This window comes from Carassius gibelio, chromosome A7 (genome assembly GCF_023724105.1).
Source record: "Carassius gibelio isolate Cgi1373 ecotype wild population from Czech Republic chromosome A7, carGib1.2-hapl.c, whole genome shotgun sequence".
NCBI classification, from domain to species: domain Eukaryota; kingdom Metazoa; phylum Chordata; class Actinopteri; order Cypriniformes; family Cyprinidae; genus Carassius; species Carassius gibelio.
The window spans coordinates 39262434-39289264 of record NC_068377.1 but is presented as its reverse complement, the minus strand read 5'-3'; the positions used below and the strand labels follow the sequence as shown (position 1 = coordinate 39289264).

General features: G+C 38.0%; 2 protein-coding genes across 3 annotated transcripts; both read left to right on the top strand.

The window, feature by feature from the left end:
- Nucleotides 1-2648: 2648 nt before the first annotated feature.
- LOC128017791 (uncharacterized) lies at nt 2649-5744 on the top strand. Its single transcript, XM_052603326.1, has 3 exons — nt 2649-2879; nt 3424-3585; nt 3870-5744. The coding sequence occupies exons 2-3, from the start codon at nt 3521-3523 to the stop codon at nt 5458-5460; spliced, it is 1656 nt and encodes a 551-aa protein (XP_052459286.1). The 5' UTR covers nt 2649-2879; nt 3424-3520; the 3' UTR covers nt 5461-5744.
- Nucleotides 5745-10703: 4959 nt separating this feature from the next.
- Nucleotides 10704-23180, top strand: LOC128017787 (serine/threonine-protein kinase par-1). 2 transcript variants are annotated; one of them, XM_052603319.1, is made up of 11 exons: nt 11844-11952; nt 17435-17707; nt 17822-17959; nt 18051-18120; nt 18252-18355; nt 18731-18814; nt 20254-20315; nt 20419-20505; nt 20595-20649; nt 20956-21144; nt 21244-23180. In XM_052603319.1, the coding sequence occupies exons 3-11, from the start codon at nt 17834-17836 to the stop codon at nt 22132-22134; spliced, it is 1668 nt and encodes a 555-aa protein (XP_052459279.1). In that variant the 5' UTR covers nt 11844-11952; nt 17435-17707; nt 17822-17833; the 3' UTR covers nt 22135-23180. The 2 variants fall into 2 exon arrangements, with proteins under 2 accessions (XP_052459278.1, XP_052459279.1); XM_052603318.1 differs by lacking the exon at nt 17435-17707 and having other exon boundaries at nt 10704-11952.
- The last annotated feature ends 3651 nt before the right edge of the window (nt 23181-26831 follow it).

Sequence of the window (26831 nt, the reverse complement as noted above, 5' to 3'; positions counted from 1 at the left end):
TTTACATATATTCATTTAGCAGATGCTTTTATCCAAAGCGACTTACAAATGAGAACAGTGGAAGCAATCAAAAACAACAAAAAGAGCAATGATATATAAGTGCCTCATCCAGCTTCATCTGCCAGAATCCTGTAGAATCCAACTTGCTGAACCATTTTCCCCTGCCAAATTGTGACATGATTCCCTCTCGAGTGGGTAACTTAAAGTGCTCTCTCTTCATGGCCTTATTTAGATTTCTTGGATCCAGACAGATTGTGGGGGATGGTTTTTCTTTTCCACTATATGTAATGATCTTACCCAATCTGTGGGCTCTGCTGTCACTCCCAGTTTTTCCATGCAAAGTTTTTCTTCTTTAAGCTTTCCTCTTAAAGCAAAGGTAACCTTTTGATATGCATGAATGAATGGTGTCACTTTATGGTCAATGTGAATGGAATGTTCCCCTGGGAGGCATCCCAGCCCCTCAAAAGTGTCTCTAGGTTCATTGAGAAAAAAAGTGACCCATCCAAGTACACATCAGTGAGAAGTGAACACACCATGAACATACACCCAGAGCAGTGGGCAGCCATAGATTCAGTGCCCGGGGAGTATCTGGGAGTTCGGTGCCTTGACTTGGGCACCTGTGTCCAATTTAAATGGCACTATTGTACCACTAACTGTTAATTGTACAATTTATTCATCTTTGATGAGGACCCACTCTCGACATTGCTGCACACTTTTACTGAATCCACAAGACAATTTCCTCGCTTTTTCTTCTAAAGTGTGTACTTTAGTTCCAGTATTACTTGTTTTGCAACATTTTGCGAAGTGATTGCATTACTCATAGCTGGACTTTATTAAACAAGACGGTGAAATGCTGCATGAAAAATGCACAATTCACAATCTTCCAGCCTAGGAAGTCATCATGTACATTAAGAATAATCTGAGACAAATGTAATGCAATTTATTAGAAAACTAAAACAAAACTGTTCTTTGTATTTTGTATTTCAGCAATCAAACTGTTTTAAATAAAGCTGGGGTTCTTTTGAGGTCACGACCTTCTCTAATTGAAGCCTGCGGGAGATACATTGATGGCCGCGCACCCACTTGGGGAAGTACACAGTTTCCGAGGTGCAGATATAATATAATACAAACGTTTGGTGGTGTATGTTCATATATTCATACATCAACAAGCCTAATTCTTGAACTTGTGTTTCATGGAGAGTCTAAATAAAACCAGCCTGCTCATATTTCTATCAATCATGTGACAGACTAAACTGGTATTTCTTTAAAAAGAGAGAGAGAGACAGAGAGCAGGAAACACATTTCTATTATTATCCTCTACCTTGAGACATTTCAGAAATGACTCAAGAGCTTTGCTGTGGGAGCTCCATATCTTTATGGTCTCGAATGGTTGAAGTATCATAAGTACTATCACGCTCTCTCAGAAAAATAAATTAATAAATAAATAAACAAAAAAGTTTGAAAAAAACAAAGCATATTTCATATTATTCATTGTGAAGTGTGATCGTTTCTGTTGGTGTCATCAATCTGGCAACCTGTGTATGTGTCAAGTCTGCGTCAAACTCTCTTCAATATTTTCAATTTGGACCACTTGGTGTCAATCCAACATACAGCACCATTAAATCTTTACATTTGACATAATCAAAAATGCTTGTTGACTATTTAGTCTTAATTTCTTGTTACACAAACACTCTGATAATTCTAATAAACTCTGAATTCTCCAGAAAGCCAAAACTTCTCCCACACATGCTATCTCCGATTTAAAGAGGTTCTCAAAAATGATACTGTCTATACATACAGTGAAGAAAGTTCTTGATGAAGAAGGAAAAGTGAGAAAATTGACGACTCTCATCAACAGCATGGTCAACATACTGGGAGTGAAGTTTGAGGATGAAATATGGTGTGAAATCACAGAATGAGCAGCAAGAGATCAATCAGATTCCCAAACCACTGAAATCACCAAGACCTGCACTGTCTGCAAGGAAAACTACATCCTAGAGATTTCAGCTATTTTCTTTTCTGTAATATGAAGTACACATACAAATGTATTTTTCTTAAAACATGACATTGCACTATTAAATGTTGAAACCTCATTTTGTACTATTGCATATAATGGGTATAATTATTTTTATATTGTTGTATAATGTTTTACACATTAAAAGAAAATAAAAGAAAAAAAGTGAACAAAGTTGTCCTTGAATTGGCTTGTTTATCCTCTCAATGTTTGACATGAACAACTACAGAAATACTACAGATAATGAAGATGCTTCAACAAGTAATAGAGGAACCTAGTGCATGATTCTGTGTTTACATGTGGAAGCAGAATAATTATCAGTTAAATTACTGTAAACTAATTAAAGGACAAGACAGAGGGACTGTAGAAATGCCTAATGCTTCACTGATTAACCATTACAATCAGATGGATTAAATGATCAAATCAGTGTTCAAATGAAAAGATTCAAGCAAAAAATCCAGTGGGTCTATTTGCATTCATAGAAAGAAAGAGCCAAAGTTCATAGCATCGTTGGGCAAGCACACTATTTTCTATTTGCATTTCTAACCATAAAGTTCAGATCCCGATGCCGACTGGATCAATAGCCATGTTTAATCAACAATAGATGGATATAGCAATAATACTAGTTTATGAAGTATGGTTGCCCTCTGCTGTCATTCCACTGCGTCATTCACCTTTAATTTCAAGGCCACGCCCTTCCCCTGATCGAAGCCTGCGAGAGATACAGTACGTCAATGTGCACGTGCGTGCGTGTGGAATTCCACAGTTTTAGAGCAGGAACGATTTTCTTTTTCTTCTCCTCTTCCCTGAGACATTTCACAAATGACTCAAGAGCATTGCTGCAACAACTCTACAATGATATGGTGTAAGTATTGAATAAATGCTCTCTCGAAAAAAGTTTGAAAAATACTTTAAGAACACTTTTTAAACAAGCATGTGCATTATTTATTATTTATTATGTAAATTATCTAATGTTGTAGATTTCATGATATATTTGTTTGTGAATTGTTTTTGTTCAAAAAAGGTCAAAATATTACTATGCTAGTTACTGTATATTCAGACTAAATCAGCAACATTATAAAATGTTCTATTATGAAACTTTTGATTTTGATCAATGGATCTTAAATGAAAGATTTAACCAATAAATGGAGTATCACACACACACACACACACACACACACACACATCTATATATATATATATATATATATTATTTGAGAAAGATCTTCAGAATTATGCTCAAAGGAAGACAATCTAATATATATATATATATATATATATATATATATATATATATATATATATTGGTGATAATTGTCAATGGGGCCCAATTTTGTTAGGTTTCCATTGTATTTGCATTTGTATGTATGTATTTATTTATTTATTTATTTATTTTATGTGTTCCACAGATTAAATTAAGTCATACAGGTTTGGAATGATATGAGAGATATTACATGAAGACAGCATTTTAATTTTTGGTGGCCTGTCCCTTTAACCCCAGCAAAAATGGAATTTCCCCGTAACCTCTGTCAACGCAGCGGCAGTAGTGTGACTGCACATTCAAATATGCAGTAAGAGAATGTTTTTTATGGATTATTGAAATATATGGGTGTTTAAACAAAACTTTGATTGCTGTATTAAGGCTGGTTTGTCTGGAGTTACATGTTGATCTTTTTTATACTATCTATCAGAAATACTTCCCAGTCTAAAACATTGTTTCAGAATTAGATTATATTCATGATAAAAAGTATGAATTAAAGTTTTTTTTTGATTTTACATAACCACAGAATGGTTAATAGGAATTTAAGTTCTTATTACACAAACGTTCTGATTGTCCTCCATCTGCGTTTTACAGAAGGCCGGACCTTCCACCACGTAGACTAGTTTCGATTCATCAAGGTCCTCCAAAACGATTCCGTCTACATACAGACAGGAAAGTTCTTGATGATAATGGAAAAGTAAGAAAATGGACTTTTGGGAAAAAAGACACCAGTAAACCAAACAAAATCATTTTGCTGGTGGGAGAGACCGGTGTGGGCAAGACCACCCTCATAAACAGCATGGTCAACTACTTACTGGGAGTGAAGTTTGAGGATAAAATATGGTATGAAATAACAGAAGAAGCAGCCGGAGATCAGTCAGAATCACAAACCTCTGAAATCACCATGTATGAGGTCTTTCCTATAAGGGGTCCCATATCACTGACCATCATTGATACTCCAGGCTACGGAGACACTAGAGGACTGGACAAAGATCTGGAAGTTGCTGAAAATTTAGCCACTCTGTTTCAGAACAATGATGGAGTTTGTGAAGTCGATGCTGTGTGTTTTGTGACGCAAGCATCTAAGAATCGTCTCTCAGACAGACAGCATTACATTATCAGTTCAATTCTGTCTTTGTTTGGTAAAGACATTGTGAACAACATTGTATTTTTAATCACACACTCTGATGGTCTGCCACCCACAAATGTCATTGGTGCCATTAATAAAGCTAGAATCCCCTGCAGACGAGACAAAAGTGGGCAACCTGTTTATTTCTTATTCAACAACCGGCAGGCTGATGCACGTCGCACTAAAGAGCGTCACGTTCGCGCTCAAAGAGATGCCTGGGAAGACAGTGTGGAAGGCATGAAGCAATTCCTTCAGTCTCTGACTGCAAGGAACAGAAGAAGTTTAGAGTTAACTTCAGATGTACTGATGGAGCGCATTCAGTTTGAAGCATCCATCTGCAATTTAACGCTGCGGGTTCAAGAGAAGGAGCTGAAAATAGCTGAAAAACATCAGATCCAGGAGGCAATGAAGCAAAACAAGGAAAAGATTGAGGAGTGTCAAAACTTCACCATTAAAGTAAAAAAGATTGTCAAAGAGAAGGTGCCCATCGAGAGCAGGTCATGGAAACACAGAAAGGCGACAACCTGCACCGTCTGTGAAGAAAACTGTCATGAGTTTGACTGCTGGTGGGTTTCTAATCCCAGCAAATGTGAAGTCATGAAAGACGGTTTCTGCACTGTGTGCACAGGGAGGTGTCATCACAGCAAACACGTCAAAGAAGACAGGAAATACATCATCAGAACCTCAAGCACTACAATAGAATTTGACTCTATAAAAATGGACTATGAAAAGGCTCAAGAACAAACCAAAATGTTTTTGTTTTTGATGCAACATATTGACAAAGATTTGAAGGAGATTGAACACCAAAAGTCAATTCTTCTGTCCGAAGCTTACCAGACCATCAAGCACCTGTCTCAGATCGCATTGAAACCAGACTCTGCCTTCACTCTTCAGCATCTGGACTTCTTCATCCCCAGAGTGAGGGAGGCTGGGAAAGAAGACTGGGTGAGAGAGTTGGAGGAAATGAGGAGAAAAGCTGTAACTGAAGAAGCAAATAAAGATGCTCTGAGTTATCTGAAAGCTGGTCTGGCAAAAATGTTCCTGTCTCAGCAATGACTGAATCCAGTACATTGAACAATGGAAGTAGAGGCATGCTTGTTACAATGATAAATCAGTGCTGTCGACTGACTGTGCACAGGTGTATCTACAGAATATTGATAACCCAGAAGATTCTTTTCATTACACTAAACAGATTTCAGCTATTTTAATTTTGCCACATTAAAGTCGCATAGAAAATATATATATATATATAACTGCACCATCAGATTTTGCTATAATATGTATAATGTTTATATTGTTGTGTACTATGTTAGATTCATATGAGAATAAAAAAAAGAGTGAACAACTCTGTCCTTTAATTGTCTCATTTACTTTAATTGTTATATTTCCTCATACTCTTTCAGTGTGTGCAAACTGTAAAAAAAGGTCATGAGAAGTTTAATCAGAAATGAACAACAGATATATACAGAGAATATTTAGTCACAGGGAAGCTCACTGAGGACCCACTGTTAGAACCCACAATGGTATTGTTATGGGTGTGTTTATCTTTCTTGGTATTTGTTGTTGTTTTTTTTTTCCTTGTTTTGTAGGTGGCCACAGAGATGCAGGACACCTGACTCCTATTAGGAGGTGGAGATATATGTCGTGGTTTCAGGCAATGAGGGAGGCAGGGGAGAGTTGACATCTCCGGCTGGCCTCGGGTTGCCTCGCTATAGGATCGATCATTGTCTGCATTTTGTTTTGTGTAAACCTCTAGATTTTGTAATAAATATTAATTATTATATTAATTCAGTTGTGTGGCTGTCTCATCTTTGTTGCGGTTACGAGCTGGCCGTAACAAATTGGGGGCTCGTCCGGGATGTCATTCAGGGAATTTGCAGGCCACAATAGTTAGTCCAGCTCCAAAAGCTTTTGTTGTTTCTCGTTCTCTTAACCTCATGCCAAACTTGATGCGGACGATTTAGATACTTTCTTTACTCTGTTTGAATGGTTGGCTGATCTTATGGGATGGGAAGATTGTGAGAGAACATTACTTTTACAGTGTGTGTTTTGTGGTAAAGCTCAAAAAGCCTACTCAACGCTTAGTGTTCGCGACAGTCAAGTTTATAGTAGAGTAAAAGGCGTGGTGCTGAAGGCATACGAGTTAGTTCCGGAAACTTACGGGAAGCGGTTTCAGACTTTACGAAAAGCTAGGCAGCAGTCTTTCACAAAGTTTGCAAGAGAGTTAAGGATTCAGTTTGATCGTTGGTGCTCCGTTTCACAAGCAGATGATTTTGATTCACTGCATGGATTGTTATTGTTGGAACAGTTTAAAAACATTTTACCTGAAAATGTGGCTGTTTTCATAACAGAGCGTAGTATTCAGAATGTAGAGGCGGCAGCTGTCCTTGGTGATGAATATGTGTTCATTCATAGAGATGTAAAAAAAATCATTGCCATTGATTTGGGCTTTGCAGTTTTTTTTTTTTACATACAGAATAGGTCTCTTTAAGTAGTTATGGAACAATTGCCCGAAGAGACTGACAGATTGGGTCTGTCAAGGGAAGACACGGGTTTACCAAATAGGAAAACTTACCATGAAAGAAAACACATTGGATTACCAACAGAGAATCAAGCCACATGGACACCTAGTCCAGTACAGTGGATGACCAGGACTCTGGGAATGTTATCCCCAGTACTGGGACTGGCGTCAGACTGATCCGCCAAGTCTGGGTGCTGAAGGATACTCGACCAGGATGTGCCAACCAGGGAACTCAACTGTGAGAAGAAAGTCTCACATCCCTGTCTGATGAGGAATGGTTCAGCAAGCATGACACTAGTTCTACTCACTAATTTCCTGTTACTCAACACATGGGAAAAATGCTCGACACAGGTGCCATGTGACAACACCCAGGAGGAGGCAACATTCTGAGTGGAGTGAGCTCTCACTCCAAGGGGGCACAGCTTGCCATGGGATTGTTACGCCAAGGCGAGGGCATCTACTATCCAGTGGGCCAAACTCTGTTTGGACACAGGAGCAGCGCTGTCCTCGCCACCTCCTGAAGAGCAGTCTCCCAAATCTCTGGGTTGCCCGTGTCAGGCATGCTTCATCTTCCTTTTACTTTAGCGGCTCCATGTGACAAAAGGGGCACCGTTCAGCCTTGATTATGTCCCAGCGTGGGCTGAAGCAGGTGAGGAGGACAAAGGGGGGCCCCCGCGGCGACAAGCAGGCTGAGACTCAGCCCTCGATGGAACGGTGGCAGCTGGAGGATCACATCGGGGGAAGATGTGCTGTGTGGCCTCAGTCTGCTGATGAACTGCTGGGCCAATCCTCGACAGTGTCACCAAACAGGCAAGCCTGGGAGATGGGAGCATCAAGAAAGTGCACTTTGTCAGTGTACAGTATCTCATTTTGACCAGGTTGAGCCAGACATGGCACTCCTGGACCACCGGAGTGAACAACACGTTCCCGAGGGACTGCGTCATGATTTCCATCACCCAGAGGGAGTCGCCTTGTACAGCTCCTGCATCAACCTCGGGTTGGTGCTACGCTTGTGCATTTGTTTTAGGGCCTTGGCTTGGTGAACTTGCAGGATATCCATGGAATGCAGGGCAGAGCGGGCTTGGCCGACAGCAGTTGCTGACAGCCTACGGGCTTTGGACAGGAGATGCGAATGATTCCTCCAAGTGGCAGTGTTTTGGGGGCACCACTCTCTCCACCTGGGGAATGTCAACACAACCCTTAGCTGCCCCGCCATTGAGGCTAATGAGGACTAAATATTAGTAATGTATAATACCCTTAAAATACAAAATATTTATATATATGTTTTTTACTATAATTGTCATTGTAGGTTGATATATTTATTTACTTTATGTTTTTTTAATATTATTTATGTTTGAGTTTTAAGAGATGTAAAATTTATATATAAATGGTAAAAGATGATATAAAAGATTATCTAAGTCGTGGGGGGAAGTCATGGCCTAATGGTTAGAGGGTTGGACTCCCAATCGAAGGGTTGTGAGTTCTAGTCTCGGGCCGGATGGAATTGTGGGTGGGGGGAGTGCATGTACAGTTCTCTCTCCACCTTCAAAACCACGACTTAGGTGCCCTTGAGCAAGGCATCGAACCCCCAACTGCTCCCCGGGCGCCGCAGCATAAATGGCTGCCCACTGCTCCGGGTGTGTGTGTGTGTGTGTGTGTGTGTGTGTGTGTGTGTGTGTGTGTGTGTGTGTGTGTGTGTGTGTGTGTGTGTGTTCACTGCTCTGTGTTTAACCCATTTCGGATGGGTTAAATGCAGAGCACAAATTCTAAGTATGGGTCACCATACTTGGCTGAATGTCACTTCACTCACTCACTAAGTTTTCTTGTCTGTGAATAATGTTTATCTTTTAGATCTTGTCACTATGTCCATATTGTTGCCTGTATGTTTCATTTCGATTGTTAAACAAAAATGGTTTTGTTCCTGTTATAGAATATGTACCTACGTACAAACATTGAGAACATAACAAAACAAATACTTGCGCAAAGATCAGAACATCAAATATGAGTTTGTTTCCTTGTAGGACAGTAAAGTGTTTCCTGTAACTCCAGTAGCATTTTTTCAGCTTCCAAATATAGAAAGAAAACATTCAAAGTTGTTGCACAACAAATATTACTCACAGTTACAGTCAGAAAATCCTGATAAACCCAATTATTTATTAGTTAGAATAATAATGCTGCTAAATACTGCTTAGGAAGCTTAAGTTTTATTTTATCTGAAGGTCTTGGCAACTTTATAAAACAAATGATCAGGTTTTTGCACATCCAGGGACATTTAAAAAAATAAATAACAGCAGGAGATGGAGTAACCATTCTCATGCATCTCTTCTCCACACAACAACAATGAAAGTGAACATGATTGTCAAGTTCCGAATTACAGACCTCAAAACATAAAAGTGAAGGCATATTCAGCATTACCATTACCAGTCTTCAAGTTGATATTCTATTTCATTTGCTAGACTAACTGAGACTTGTCATGGCACTTGTATACTGTTGTTGTTCTCTAGTTGGTCTGATTCCTTCTATTGTTCTCATTTGTTAGTCGCTTTGGATAAAAGCGTCTGCTAAATGATTCAATGTAAATGTAATGTAAATGCAAGAACAAATTTAGTCAAGTGACCACCATTAGTATCAGGTGAGTTGAAATTCAAGTTCCTTTCTGTAGGAGGAAACCATTACTATTTAAAATCAAACTGAAAGTAATAGTTAAAATTGTTATATTTTCCCTAATACTGCGAAAATATTTTATAAATACAGGTTTTATAAAAAAACAGATGTTGGATTTAGAACCGCATATTTCTCTTAGTTATTTTTTACAATCAATATCATTATATGGCATAAAAGAGAAATATGATAGAAGGATGCTCCAAGAAAGGTGGTTTATAAGAAAAATTCAATAAAGGAGCATCATTTAACTATCTGTAAAGTGTTTTGTGGCGCCATCTAAAGGATTGAATGGTCTTTGCCCAGAATAGGAAAAAAATGCTTTGATATTTTAGTTTTTTAGTTATGAATAATTTCATATGCAACTATAACTTTTCAGCAATAAATAAATAGATAAACAATTTGTCGCATAATTTTGACTTTATGACTGTCAATTGTGAGTTTATAGCTGAAGACAATACAATTCTTGAGAAAATATCGTTGTTGTTTTTTTTTCGGACTATAAGTCGCACCTGAGTATAAGTTGCATCAGTCCAAAAATATGTAATGATGAGGAAAAAAACATATATAAGTCACACTGGACTATAAATCGCATTTAATCCTCCCTCTGGTGGCTGGAGACGGTAATGTTTTCTATTGGTTCATTTCTCTCGGTTCATGTCAAATTAATTTTGATAAATAAGTTGCACCTGAGTATATAAGTCGCAGGACCAGCCAAACTACGAAGAAAAAATGTGACTTATAGTCCGGAAAATACGCTAAGTCAGAAATCTGAGTTTATATCTCTCAATTCTGATCCCCCCTCCCCCACCCAACACAGAAAAAAAAAAAGTCAGAGCTGTGAGATTAAAAGTTTAATTTTATTTATTTCATTTTTAAATCGAGAAGAGTTTCCATTACTACATTACTATTATTATTTGTAATTTGGTGTTTCAAGCATAAGGTCAAAGGTTAAGAATACTCTATGTGACTTAAATGTTAAATGTTTTTTTTTCAGACTGATTCAATTTCAGATATTTTCGATGAAAATCTGGAGCCTTGAGACTGTTCCATAGATTATCAAGGTCCAGAAAAGGTATAAAACGTAATTGTCAGAATACTCCATCTGCCCTCAGACATGCAATCTGGGTTATATGTAGCAATGGGAACACATTTTGTAAGCAAAGAAAACTTGCAAATGATTCATTCAAAAGGCTGATTCATTCAATAAGTAAAAACACCATCCATTTTACCGTCTTCAATTTATAATGCATGGAATTTTGGGTTTTAATAAACCAATAAATCAGTGTGCATGCACTCCTGACCTTACTCCTGAGTGGGAAATTAAATAATCCGTGGTCCCATTAGTGGGAAAATGGGAAAATAATTACTTATTTTCTGTGTTTATGGGGATCTTCTCCTTGAACTGTAACCTTATCGTGGTGGAGGGGTTTGAGTACCCGAATTATCTTTGTATGATTTTTTATGCAAATAGACCCAGAGGATGAAAGTGAAACCAAGCAGTAGATTTCTAATGTGAGACCTTCACATTCAGTTTGATTTCTATTTGATTTGATTTGACTTGTCTATCTGATAAGATTTAGAAAAACATAGTCAAGGAAATGCATTCTTAATGTAATAATTTATACTTCTGACTTATCCTTCTTTTAAGGTTAAAAGGCTCAATTGTGTGGTTTATCATTTTATTATTTATTTTGTTTTTGTGAATACCTGTGTTTCAACTGTATTTTGCTATTTCGTGGTCTACAAAATGAAAGTGAGCCATCATAACATGTAGAGAACAGTGGGCACAGCTATCAGGAACCATTGAGCAGCGAAGAGCATCACAGTTGATCAAATGTTTGGGCCCCATTCACTGATTCAGTATCAGAGTAAACAGGAGTTTCCCATAAGCGTGCCCGACGCATCGGGATGAGAGACCACTGCCTAAAATCACGTGATTTCTGCAGAAAGCTGGGCAAGCGACACCGTAGCTATAGTGCTAGACAGAGGAGTGAAAGCTTTGTAGAAAAATAAATAAACATATAATTAAATAAACCTCAATGTGTCAGTGTTTTGCTGCCCAAATCTAAAGCGACTAAAGAAATAGGAAAAATAGAATGTAATGTCGAGTAGCCTATATAATAAGCGGACTTTGGCAGGACATTGAAAAGTAAGTTATGTGATTAGACACACAGGTGCACACACGTGCTTTAAAACTAGAGGATGGCTCGGTCATGTACACATCAAGTGTACTTTCGTTTTTATCGTCGAGCTGTAAAGGCAAAACGTTTCCTTGTTTGGGCGCGTGCTCAAACTTCACCTGTTTCACCGCAACACAGGACACAAGAACACCACACAAGAGGTTCGATCAGGACTACAACAAGGTAGACGTATGATGCTAATAATGTAACAGTATTAACGTACAAAACGAAATCGAAACTAAAACAAAAAACAAAAACAAAAGCTGTATTTGGAAAAACGACCCAGATTCTAAATATTATAATATTTTTCTAAGTCGCCACCGTGATTGATTGATCTATCGCCTGATTTAATTATTCATATGGATGTAATAAATGTATTTATTTTATTAAGGGGACGCGTGAAGCATAAAACCGGATGTATGTGCTCTGATACTTTTATTTACATTGTGTCTTCAATTTTGATATTTCATATTAATATAATTAAAGTTAGAAAAAGGTCATGTTAGCTGTATTGAAGCTAAAGGCCCCGCGACAATGACGAGTTCTTTGTGGAGAAGCGTGGCTTTAAAAGACCCGAATTATTATTATTATTATTTTTTTTTTACTCTCATGTCATACAGTAGGCCAGTTTTTAAACTCTGTCAGTTTCATCTGGCAATTCGAACAATGAATGTTGAGTGAGAATGATCGCTGTAGCCTGTCTAGACACTTGCTAAATCTTTCGTGTGGTCAGATTTTACTAAGTTGTAGCTAGTAAAGAAACATTAATCGGTTAAGATATTATTTGTCTGTTGCTTCTGGTTAGCAGAAGCTGTTTTTGTCTAGGTCTGCCAGATATTACAGACACGTTTCAAGAGGGATATTTGATTGGTCCGCTGGCTGCTGGTCATTTTACAACAATATAAATCTGATAGGCTACTCAAGCTTTCTGTGCTGAAAGGGCATGATTTCAAAAGACAATGATTCAACACAACTTGTCCATAATTACTCCAGTTAAAGATGGGTGGTGTTCCTTAAATGAGGGAAAAGGGAGATGTACAATTCATATTTATCATTTTATAATTTTTCTTGCACAGCACCAGAGGACACATAATGTAGCTTATGTTATTGAATGGACTTATGTACGATTTAATTTATGTTTATATAGTATTTCACTCCATAGCTCATTTCTAATTTGTTAACCTCAATGCAGTAACACTCTCTGACCTATGGAGTTAAACGAGTGTCAAAAAAGATAAATGCACACACTACCAGTGTTGGGCAAGCTACTTGGAAAATGTAGTGAGCTAAGCTCCCAGTTACTCTACAGTAAATGAAGCTTCACTACACTGAAGCTACCCCCCTGGGAAATGTAGCAAGCTAAGCTACGTCAACAGTAGCTTGCTACATCTAAGCTCCTTTAAAATTAAATTTTTATGTTGAACACGCTTTATTACAAGTCAATGCTATCTCAGTGCTTAAAACTGTCAGTCAATCAGATAGGCAGATGTAATTGTTTAGTTTAAGAGTTTTTTGTGTTCCTTATCAATTGGGCAACAAAAACAATCAAAATACATTTAATTAACAATGTGCGCACAAGTACGTTTATGCACCTGTTGCATGGGTATGCTTAATATACTTTAGGCCTTTGCAGAACAAAATGCAAGACTTTCCAAACAGTTCAAAAAAAATGGCCAGGCTGGACCCTGATAATTTTTACAAGCAGCATCTGAAAACATATTTTCTCTCTGTTATCTCGGTCAGTGTCATGTACTTGTCGAGGTACGGCTACGGCGACTCACTCCTCGGGATTAACTGTTCTCCGACCTCATCCTATGCCATCATTTCATCAAATAATTGTTTGCGTGACTGGCCAAGGAGTGGTACCATCCGGAGCAGAAGGTGGCGGTAATGCATCATAAATAGGGTTGGTTGCTATCCACCGTAAACACGAACAAAATGAAGTAGCGCCGTCGCGTCACTACTGATCCAGGATCAGCGATCTTAGCAGTTGTATTTCCCGATTTGAGTTTGAGCTTCAGAAATGCTTGCGAAAATGTAGCTTGTGTGAAAGCTACCGCACTACTTGGTAAAAAAAGAGCTTCGCTACTGAAAAGCTATTTGATTCAGAAAGCAGTGAAGCTACGACCAAGCTACTGAGAAATGTAGTTAAACTAGTAGCTTTGCTGCTTGTAGCGACGCTACTGCCCAACACTGCACACTACATTCACATATGCACACACAAGAGGCATACATGCACACACGTGATTCATAAATACACAAACATGATACACAAATGCTCACATAATAAGTAAAAAGCACAGAAGATTCACAAATGCTTACAAAATTCATAAATACACACACAATTCAGAAATGCAAACAACATTTACAAATGCACTCAAGATTCAGAAATGCACAGGAAAAGATTCAGAAATGTATTTCTGATGGACACACAAATATACCTTGATTTACAAACTGCTTGCGGTCTGTGAACTTCACTGCATTCTTCAATGCATTTTTTGGGGAATGATCAGCAACCAATCAGATATCTCCCTTGTTTTAGCCAGTCACAAGATTGCACAAATAAATGCTGGAAATGAACGTGGATTTGTGCATCTTCTCAGTTAACAACGGCTCTTTGTAGTAACAGCTGGGCTGCGTTCAGCCACTACAAAACATTGCACAACTATGGCAGCTGAGTTGCAACTATGTCAGCTGAGAAGGCCATTTTGTGTTCTTTGTGAAGAATATTCGGAGCCTGATGAAGTCGGTATAAATATGCGTTTAATGCTACAAAATATGCCGATGTTACTGACTTTATTTGTAGTTCATACGGTTTTAATAGCCTGTATTTTCTTTCTCATTTTTAGGAAAAGAACTTAATTACCATTGTTTATTTCTATACCAAATGTCATACACTTGCAATGAAGCTAAAAATATAAACAACTACATCATTATGTGGATATCCTATATTTTTACAATAAAACTTACGACAATGTCTTCAAATATCCTCAGTTGTTAAGTATAGCGAGCTGCAACGAACACATTTGTACATTATTTTCCTTGAAGCCATTGTGCGAGTTCACTTTAATACCGCATGCTTTATATACATGTTGCTGCTGATTGGACTGCAGTTCAGACACAACCACCAAACAAGTGAAAACGCATCTCCAACCCCGGTGCACGCCGTTTCCAGGAAACATGACGTTCAACCCGGAAACCATAGAAAACGTTGCCACCATTTTAAACTTAACTTAAACTCTGCAGACCCGGTACCGGGTCCGAAAATAGCATGCCAGATGTTTGTGTCTCATTTGCATATCCTTCCTTATATGGTATTTGCCCAAAAATGGGTTCATTTGAAAGCTTAGAGTGTTTTCTTTACAAAGAATACCATTAATTGGGGTTTTATGATACATAAAGTAGTCAAATTAAGCTAAGAAATATATCCCCCCCCCCATAAATTTCCATCTAACGATTGCGAATACGTTTTCATAAGAATGTGTATTCCGCGGGGGTGCTGGAACTGGACAGCGACTGCCCACTCCTTTCCGCTCGTGTGACGCACTGGTCTCTGGGAAACGGAGTTTTTTGCTGCTTCTAAACAAAGGCCACGCGAGGCGAAACTACAAATGGCCGAATCTCCGGATTTATAATGCATAATATTCATAAAACAAGTTATGGGTGGCCAACTTCGCCGTGGAGAGGTCAGGACGCGCATCTGGTAAGCCTATACGCGTGCTACTTGCCTTTTATACATATGATTCTTTATTCTGAGGCTTGGAAGCTTCGCTAGCAATAAGCTAATATGTTTATTTTCATAACTGTGCAGTGTTCGACCGCATCTCAGTGAATGTACAGTAATCCGTACAGTACTGGGGGAATAAACATAAATTAGTTTGTTCACCCCCCGAAGTTCGCGCAAAAGCTTCGGGGAGCATGTTAGCGCTGAATCAGAACCGAAACCAACATACACGCTGATAAAAAATCAAAATATGAAATATGAAAGAGACAGGCGAGGTCTCCCAATCTTTACACGATGCAGAATAGACATAAATGAAACGATATGAAGCTGGAGATTGTGGATTCTATTTTAGATTTTGATAGACCAGATATTTTTATAATTTTATGCATGTTGCTATTGTGTAATTTGACTTATTCTCTTTCAAAGACTGTTCAGAAAACCCACACATAAAAAAAGCACATTGTATTGAGATGGTTCATCATATGTGAAACAACATAAATAATACTATTTGTCACAAACAGCAGCTTTTTATGTAACTTCTGAGTGTTTTCTGTAAAATAATATACAGAGATCACATTATTCCATACTGCAAGTGTGCAAAAGATGACTTCATACTTATTTAGACAAAAATTTTATACAAAAATGGTATTATTCCTTCCTTCAGTTGGAATAGAATAACTTTTGCATAGATTAGGATAGAAAGAAATTTCTGTTTTCCTCTAATAGCTGACAAGTGGAACAAGCACAAGACATTGGTCTGAAGTTGCCAGCCCCTTCAATGCCTGAGTTATACCATTTCAAACTTCAGTTTACACAAATAAAATAAAAAAGCGCCTTGTTTTTTTCCCTATTTATTATAACACAGACAGCATATATTGTCATTTTTATTAATTTCAACAGTGTTTTATGTAATTTCAAAGGGTTTCCTTTGAAATTATACCAAACTTTCTGAGCTTACACTGTAGCATTAGTATAGGCAGGCATTCAAAATTAGATAGGAAAATGAAAAACGGAAATCCCCAAAATAGAATTTGTGCTTAAGAGGTTAAATGATGCCCACTGCTATGTGTTCACAGTGTGTGTGTGTGTGTGTGTGTGTGTTCACTGCTGTGTGTGTGCACTTGGATGGGTTAAATGCAGAGCATCAATTCAGAGTATGGGATACCACACTTGGCAAATGTCATGACTTTCAATATTTTTTTCTTGTGCATCATTGCAAACTTTTTTTAGAGTTAAAAATGTAATAAACCATTTAAACCATTGAACCTTATCACATATTTGTATTTTTCATATTTGTATTTTTATTTATTTTATTAATTTATTTTATTGTATGTACATTTATAACATTATACTTTTGTATTATATCACCTTTGCATCAAAAAAAAAAAAAAAAAAGGCTAATGGGAGGGTGTTTCTAATGCAGCATCTATTGCAGGGATGGCAAAATTAAATAATTTCTCTCCTCTGTCTGCCTTTATCAGTCTTTTTAAATATTTACCTATTATTGAAAGTCACAAAAACACTATTGAGGAGGTTTTCTTTTGCTATTAGAGCAAATGGGAATGCACTTCTTCCCCCTTTTTTTTTTTTTTGGTATTCTCCCATTCACTGCTCTTCAAGTTAACCCAACTATGATGACTTTCACTGCTGAGAAACTGTAACCGTAAATGTAAAAAAGGGTCCATTTCAAATAATTTAATGATTTAAAGTAACAGGGCAAGTTATTTGCCTCTTGTTTTAATATGGATATCATATAGAGTACTTTGAAAATCAATCACACAAAAGAACGATTGAGGATTGTAGCTGCTTGACTTGCTAAATGCTCTCTTTGGTTGTTTTGATATCATAATTATTATTATTATTATTATTATTATTATTATTATTTTAATTCATTAGAGCCATAACAGATCACGTCCTGGTAATTCTCTTCCCAATCTGTAGGGGTCAGTCTCTTCAGGTAGAGAGAGAGTATGACTCCAGGTATAAAAGACAAGGAAGAGACAGGTAGACGGTGAGATCATGCTGTGGTTTTTCTTTGAGGAACTATTTCGTCTGCACACATCAGAATCTGTGATACTGATGCTGTTCATATGAAGTCAACCTGAGGCTGTTTACTCCAACTGGATTTGCCCCTACACATTTTAGCATTTGGATATTTTTTTTTTTGACCCTTTTTGGACGGGAACCATTACTAGAACTTTTTGTTTAAGGAAGGTAAAGGCCTCAAACTCAACCCAGTCATTAATTTCATAATTTGATCTCTATTTAGGGAATGTTTACAAAAAGACATGCAGAAATAACCTTCTCTTCTCAAATATTGCTATGTAGAAATATTCAGAGATGGGCAACTCACAGTCAGCTATAAAATATCCAGGCTACACATTAGTGAGTGAAGATGAGCAGATGATCCTGGTGAAAAATGAAGGTGGCGATCAGTTTGTCATTGAAAAGTTCAACACAGGACAGGTAAGATGAAAAGGTAAACTTTGAAATGATATATATGTTAAGCTTTACTACAAAGAGAGGAATTATGATATACGTCTATGTCTATTTTTAGGAAAATGATTTAAACTTTCTCTTACAACTCAATCATCCACACATCGTCCATCACAAGGAAGTCATCACAGGTTGAAAGAAACTCTAAATTAATTCTGTTAACACATATAAAGTTATAGGATTATATTTATTCTCACGTACAGTAGTTTGATCACTGATATAAAATGATATAAAATACTGTACTGAGTGAATCTGCTTTCAGGTCCTGACTGTCTGTATCTTGTACTGGAGCTCTGTGAGGGTGGAGATCTTGTTCAGAAAATCAAACACAAATCACAGGCAGCAGATACATTTTCTGAGAATGAGGTACAGTATGTTTCAGATTTAAATATAGTCAAATTTAAAACATCACTGTTTAATACTATAATGATGTGATTAACTGCATGTAAAACTCATTACTTATCCACGGCTTAATCTCACAGCACGCTGAATATCGAAACATGGTTATCATGCCAGGTCAGAAAAGCAGCAGTTAGGAAATTACGACTGCAATAAAATCAGTAAACCATTGGTGATAAGTCTCTTCATGCAGATAATATTTAATAGGATGTTGGGTGCTTATTCTATTCAAACTAATCATAAAAAAATAAAAAAAAATAACATTAATTAAACATTAATTAAACATTAAAAAAGTGTTGCAAACCTTTCTGATTTGTAAATTCATATTTTATTGACTTACAGATTCTGGACTGGACTGTGAAGATCTGTATGGCATTAAAGCACCTGCACGATCGACAGATCCTCCATGAAAACCTGCAGCCCAAGGTATAAATGTAACGCAATCCATTGAGTCTGAAAGCTATGTTTGACAGTGCAGGAAAATAAATTAAATAAAAATACCAGTAAAATGGAGCTGATAAACTCTGATTTGTGAGTGTGTGTGTGTGTGTGTGTGTGTGTAAGAATAGTAAATGGATAAAAAATCCCATTGTTCAATTTTCTTACCCCGATAAGCCTACAAAAGTACTGATTTGCTATTATCAGTGATCAGTGTTGAGGCATAATTTATTTAAACATTTAAAGGGGGGGTGTAATGCTCGTTTTCACTCAATATCCTGTTAATCTTGAGTACCTATAGAGTAGTACTGCATCCTTCATAACTCCAAGAAGTCTTTAGTTTTATTATATTCATAAGAGAAAGATAGTCTGTACCGATTTTTCCTGGAAAAACACGACCGGCTGGAGGCGTGACGTGTGGGCGGAGCTAAAGAATCACGAGCGCGAGTAGGCTTTTGCATTGAGAGCGTTTGGAAGCTGTGACATTACCGTGAGGACAAAACCAACCAAAACAAACCATGGCTAACAGTCAGATTCAGCCGTTTATTTATGATCCAGAATCAGATCCAGAGGCTGAAACTGATCGAGAGCAGCATCAGCAACGACTCGCTCCGAGCGGGGCTCGAACCCGGGTCTCCGATGGGAGGCGGACGCACTAACAAGGAGGCAGAGATATTTGAAGCAGTTTTAATCACCGCCTGTGGTTCCAACACATGATCGTGACCCTTTTTCGTTGGGATTGCATCATCCTTAAGAAATAAACGATACGCAAATCCGTCGTCATACTGGGCCTTGTTTGTAAAACAAGCATCTTCGAAATGCAGGGAACAAACACTTGCACAACTCCGTTGATGCTCTGTAAAAATAAACTCCATCCACTGGTCCCTTAATGCTGTTTTTCCTTTGGTAATCTGTGCAAAAACACACTTCTTTTGTGACATTTCGCGACGCTCTCGCTCTGATCAGTGATTGTCTGTAGTGGTCTGCTATACAGGAGTGCCCTCAGGACCCATATAAGGAAATTCCGCTCCATCTAACGTCACACAGAGCCATACTCTCATACTTTCCGAAACTTGTGACAAACCGGGAACAAAAATACTCCTTCAAACGTACAACTTAATTTTTGAAACTTTGTCCATGTTTAGCATGGGAATCCAACTCTTTAACAGTGTAAAAAACTCAGTATGCTTGAAATAGCATTTCACCCCCCCTTTAATTGTTCCTTTGCAAATTACTTGTATTTTTCTGTTTCAAACACAAACATGAGAGCCTGAAGTGTCTTAGAAAAAAAGTATATGCAATCAAACAATTTTGTAAAAGTTGGAGACTGTATGAATAGTTTGACTGTGGCTGATGTTACTTACTCATATTGCAATCCACTTGTTCCCAGTAGCCACACATTTATAAAACATGTTTTCTTTTGACAGAGCTTATTTTTCACTGCATGTGGTATCATTCGTCTGGGACAGTTTGGAAACAGTTATGAACGGTATTGAGCAGCTGTACTTCAAAACAATGCATTGCACACCCTTCAGCAATAAATAATGCATGTAGTTCATATGATGAACATAATATGAACCATTTATTTCTAGGTCCACTGCTGCACACACAACAGACACTGAAGCTCTTGTATATGTTGCACCTGAGAATTTGAGTGGCAGACCGTATGATGAGAAAACGTAATACAAGAACTGCAACATTTTCTTGCTTTATGATTTTCCAAATCAAAGTATTTAAAACCCTTTCTAATATTCACTTTCTATTTCAGTGAAATTTGGAGGTTGGGATGTGTCATCTATGAGCTGTGCAAGCTGAAGAGTGCGGTGAGATTTAGTCCTTTGTATAACTAAATGCATTGAGTTTGTAATATATTGCAGAAAGGTAAAGCTTTCAGAAAGGCCAAGACTGTACAATTTGAAATCATTCATACGTTATCTAGCTTTTATCTAAAGTTTTATTATTGTACAATATTTACACACACACACACACACACACACACACACAAATACTGTATAATGCCAATAATGTATACATCACCACATTATATTTTCAAGTGTTTGGATGGGTGTTTTTTATGCATTATTTTAAGATCCCACCAACTGGTTAACTCATATAGTTATTCCTCTTAGTTTAAAGCAAGAAACCCAGTTGAGATTGTAACAAAGATACTCACCTGCTGCTATGAAGCTCTTCCCAACACCTTTTCTGAGGATCTTCATCAGCTTGTGAAAGACACACTTCAGAAGGATCCAGAGCAACGGCCATCTGTCAATGAGATCCTGAAGAGGCCTTTTATTATCGAACACCTTCATACAATGGTAAGTTATTTTACTGATGTTTACATTTTACTTTTACGAAATGAGAAAGTCAGTTTTCAAGACATGGGCATTGATATTAACCATGTGATAACTTTTCAGATCATGCAAACTATTGATGAGCTTTATAAGTCTCTAGATGTAATGAGAAACCTGGCCGATGGTTTGGAGACGGTCCACTTCAACACAACTGTCAGCAGTCTCACAGGAGGAGTAGTAGGTCTGGCTGGAGGAATCACATCTATAATTGGACTTATTCTCACGCCATTCACTCTCGGAGCCTCTCTGATAGTGACAGGTGTGGGAATTGGTACGGCAGTCGCTGGTGGAATAACAGCTGGAGCCAGCAACATTACAAACATGGTTAACCAGCAAACAAACAGACAAAAGATAAAAATGATCTTAACAGAGTTCCAGGAGAAAATGACCTCCATTATATGCTGCATAGAAAATATCTCAACAGCAGTGGAAACGCTACAAAATGAGTTTTCAACAAGCAGTGGGTCACTTTCCAATCCACAATCCGGGATGAGAGTAGGAGCTCGACTTGGACGAGGCCTGGGAGGAATCCCGGAGCTTCTTCGTTTAACTCAAGTCATAAATGTGGGGAAGATTGCAGCTCAGGCTGCAAGAGCAGTTCGTGCGGCTGAAGCAGTTACAGGGGTTTTATCTGCACTTTTCATAGCTGTTGACGTCTTCTTCATTTTTCTTGACTCCAGAGAAATCCACAATATCCGCAGAGATTGTGCTTTACAACTGAGTCGACAAGAATCCACCAGCAACCAAACCACTGTGTTAAATGACCGGACACCGAATAACAGCGACACAACAAACCTGCTGCCTTCAAACACTTATCAAGCAGAAGAGCTGAAGTCTGAGACCATGAAATTTGTGACAAAAATAAAAGAGACTACAGAGGAGCTTCAGACGATTCTGGATACGCTACGAGACGCATTGAACCCAAACTCTGAGACAGCAAACACAGAAAATTGAGAATTTGTTATTTAATCATAAATACATGATTTTTGTTTATTTTTTATGTAGTAGTAGAAGCTGTTGTAGTACAATATTACAATGCAATAAATAATGCATCTAGTTCATATGATTAACATAATATGGACTATCTATTTCATAATATATTCCATTTATTTCTAGGTCCAGTGATGCGCACACACAACAGAAACTAAAAAGTGAAAATGAAGTGACATATAGCCCATACTTGGAATTTGTGCTCTGCATTCAACCCATCCAAAGTGGATACACACAGCACTGAGCACACACTGTGAACACACACACCCGGAGCAGTGGGCTGTCATTTATGCTGATGTGCCCAGGGAGCAGTTAGGGGTTCGGTGCCTTGCTCAAAGGCACCTCGTTCGTGGAATTCAAGGTAGAGAGAGTGCTGTCCAATCACTCCCCCCACCTATAATTCCTACGTTCGTAGTCAGGGGAAGGAGGAGGCGGGAATTGGTGGACATTAAACGAAACTTTATTAATCAAATAAACACAAAACAATCAATAATTGTGGAACTCCAGTAAGGCGTTCTGCTATTTTATTCACTTAAACGTTGAATGAAATATTTTCTATTTAATACTCGAGACCGGTGAGTGGCGCAGGTGTTGCTGATTTCCAATTACTCCAACGGCCTCAACCCGTTCCCAAGGCTCTTGTCCCTGCCCTACTTGTCACAAACATTTTTTACTGTCCAAAAATATAAATTTGACACAATCCCTAAACCTAAACCTGCCCATAATTTATTCCCCAAATCAGTGGGAAATGATATCTGATTAACAAGGGTGAAGAAGCACCTAACCCTGATTGTAAGCCTAAAACAGATATTTCCTGAAAAATTGATAATATTTTTCCAGGATAAACAAGGAAGTTGATTCAGGAACATGTTATTTTAAAGAAATCATGATCACCATAATCCGTGCCGACCTGAGACTCAAATTCACAACCTTTGGATTACAAGTCTGAATCTCTGATGAACAGCCTGTTTGAGTTTATATGCAGTTTTCAATAAATTGCCTACTCTCTATTTTTTGTTTCTTGCTCCTATTTATTCTTTTGGTATTTTGAAGCAAGGGCTGTGCCTCGCGCTTCTAGAGGGCCTCGCTCCTGGTCTGCATTTTATGTTGTCAAATTTTTAGAACTGTTTTTCCACCCAACATTGATTAAAAAAAATGCTAGCTGTCGATCAAATATGCATAATCAAGGGCAAATGTAAAAATAAAATCTTAAAATAATAATTTTAATTTCAATATTCCGCACCACAATTCTGCGTACTCGTGCCAATTAGTGTTTACTCTAGCTAGCTGCTCACTCTTTGAGGAAAAAAAAATGTCAGGTGCTGTGCCTTGCATGAGAACACGACGCAATTTTGTAAATATGAGTCGGTGGTGAGAAAAGGAAAATAATTAAAAAGAAAGAAGAATTTAAGAAGTCATTGAGAGAATCACTGGATACATTTGTCAATGCCAATATTACACCATGCAGCTCAACTCACACAATTACTGAGGCTAATCAGGCTACCGTGTTGCAAGGAGATGTAGTTCAAGGTGAGGGATAAGTTTAATAAGTGGTTGTGTACAGGTGCTGGTCATATAATTAGAATATCATCAAAAAGTTGATTTGTTTAACTAATTCCATAAAAAAAAAAAAAAAAAATTGTATATTCATTCATTACACACAGATTGATATATTTCAAATGTTTATTTCTTTTAATTATGATTATTATAAATGACAACCAAGGAAAATCCCAAATTCAGTATCTCAGAAAATTCAAATATTGTGAAAAGGTTCAATATTGAATACACCTGGTGCCACACTCTAATCAGCTAATGAACTCGAAACACATGCACAAGCCTTTAAATGTTCTCTCAGTCTAGTTCTGTAGGCTACACAATCATGGGGAAGACTGCTGACTTGATAATTGTCCAAAAGATGACCATAGACACAAAAGGTCATTGCAAAAAAGGCTGGCTGTTCACAGAGCTCTGTGTCCAAGCACATTAATAGTAAGGTAAAGGAAAAGATGTGGTATAAAAAAGTGTACAAGCAATAGGGATAACCACACCCTGGAGAGGATTGTGAAACAAAACCCATTAAAAAATGTGGGGGATATTCACAAAGAGGGGGCTGCTGCTGGAGTCAGTGCTTCAAGAACCACTACACACAGACTTATGCATGCCATGGGTTTTAGCTGTCGCATTCATTGTGTCAAGCCACTCTTGAATAACCGACAGTGTCAGAAGCATCTCTCAGACAAAAAGAACTGGACTGCTGCTGAGTAGTCCAAAGTTATGTTCTCTGATGAAAGTAAATTTTGCATTTCCTTTGGAAATCAGGGTCCCAGAGTCTGGAGGAAGAGAGAAGAGGCACTCAATCCACATTGCTTGAGGTCCAGTGTAAAGTTTTCACAGTCAGTGATGGTTTGAGGTGCCACGTCATCTGCTGGTGTTGGTCCACTGTGTTTTCTGAGGGTCCAAGTTCAACGCAGCCGTATATCAGCAAGTTTTAGAGCACGTCATGCTGCCTGCAGCTGACCAACTTTATGGAGATGCACATTTAATTTTCCAACAGTACTTGGCACCTGCACACAGTGCCAAAGCTACCAGTACCTGGTTTAAGGACCATGGTATCCCTGTTGTTAATTGGCCAGCAAACTTGCCTGACCTTAAATTAGAAAATCTATGGGGTATTGGGAAGAGGAAGATGCAATATGCCAGACCCAAGAATGCAGAAGAGCTGAAGGCCACTATCAGAGCAACCTGTTCTCTCATAACACCTGAGCAGTGCCACAGACTGATTGATTCCATGCCACGCCACATTGCTGCAGTAATTCAGGCAAAAGGAGTTAGATGAATGAAGTTTCCAAACTGTTACTGTAAAATCATCCTGCTACTTGCGCACTTGATCCAATCCCCACTTACCTCCTTCAAGTGATCTCTTCTTCAGTCATACCTTCACTTACTTGACCAGTGGCAGCCGGCCCGGGCTCAAGCTACAAGCCTCTCCCGTCTGGCCAAACACTGGTTGCTTGCTGGGGGTCCCACCTTGCACCAGGTAGCGGAGCGCGTTGTGGTTGACCGCCTCCTGCGCGCCCTTCCCCACCCGCTACGTCAGGCAGCCGGTATGCGGAACCCGGCCAACATGGACGAACTGGTCGAGGCCATATAGCTGGCGGAGGCCACCCACACCGGGAGGTAGGGGAGAGAGCGGACACAGAGGTGAGAGATTTCTTCGCAAGATTCGGCTAACCCTTTCTTTTGTTGTGCCTGCAGAGAGCAGCGTGTGACCGCCAGCCCCAACGCCCACGGCAGAGCACAGACCCACACTGCACCAGCGCACCCATAACAAGGAAGCAGAGCACCGAGGACCAAGCCGTCTCACGACAACGACATTTCACCACAGTTTTCCTTAATAAAATCCACCTTCGGGGAACTTATCTTCATCCTCGAGACATGTCCTACTTCACCCCGCCACAATATATATATATTCATACACAGCTTGTGTAGCAAGATTGTATTCAATTTCAACAATTTCTTCCATTTTACGTTAAAATTAAATGTGAAATTTGAAATAATTTTAAACATGAACAAAAGGTTGAATTGTGAAATTAAAACTGCCAGTAGGTGACAGCAAGTGTATGTTAACAAGTGAGTCATTGAGATTCAAGCAATTCATTCAAATGGCTGATTCATTAAGAAACAAAGCATTTGGCTGTAATAATGAGTGAATCACTGAATAATTTATGCAACCGATTCATTCAAAAAGTTGATTCATTCTGTAACGAAGACAGGAGCAGGATGCAAAAGCATGAGTGCTTTTTTAAGTAGGTGAATAACAGCGGCCAGTAAGTATTCTTGTAAGTATTATTAGCAAGTATATTTATTATTGCATTCAATAAGTAAACACCATCCATTGCTACTCTTATGAAAAATTAGTATACTTAGTTCTTCTGTACCTTGAACCCTAACTAGTAGATAATCAATAGTAGTTCTTCAGGAGGCATGACAGAATACATTAGTTATTGATTAGCTAACTGTTACTTAACATAATCATAACATTATATTACATACTGATTAATTAACACATTTTCCTTAGTAGTTAACAGGAGTGAGTTAAGTGTTAATGAATAATCACCTGTTAGTTCTTCAATAATTCTTTACAAGTTATGTAGTAAGTAAGAAACAGTATTCTAAAGTGTTACCCAAAGAAGTAGTACATGTAGAAAATAATACATTTATAGAACCAAGTTCCAATCCTGAAGAATCATAATTTATTATAACTTAAAATAGTAAGTGTAATACACAAACTAATTTAGTTCACAATGATTATGTTAAATACATAAGATATATGTTAGATTTTGGACTAAATCTAATACATGAGACTGGGATTTCACTTCCAGAAGCTGCATAGAACCAGCCAAACAGTTTTGTGTGCAAATCATTGCGTGCAATATTTTTGCAGGTGAGACTGAAACAATTTTATCTGTAATCGATCTTTAAACACAGGAAACGTTTCATGTAAACAGGATATATGCTTATATCTGATTTTGTTTTTTTTGTTTTTTTTTACAAGTCCACCTCGCTGCAATACAATACTTGCAGACATGCAACTGCAGTTGTTAATACTCCATACTCCTAGTCACATTTAACAACTAAACGACTGTCTGTGTTTGTCATTG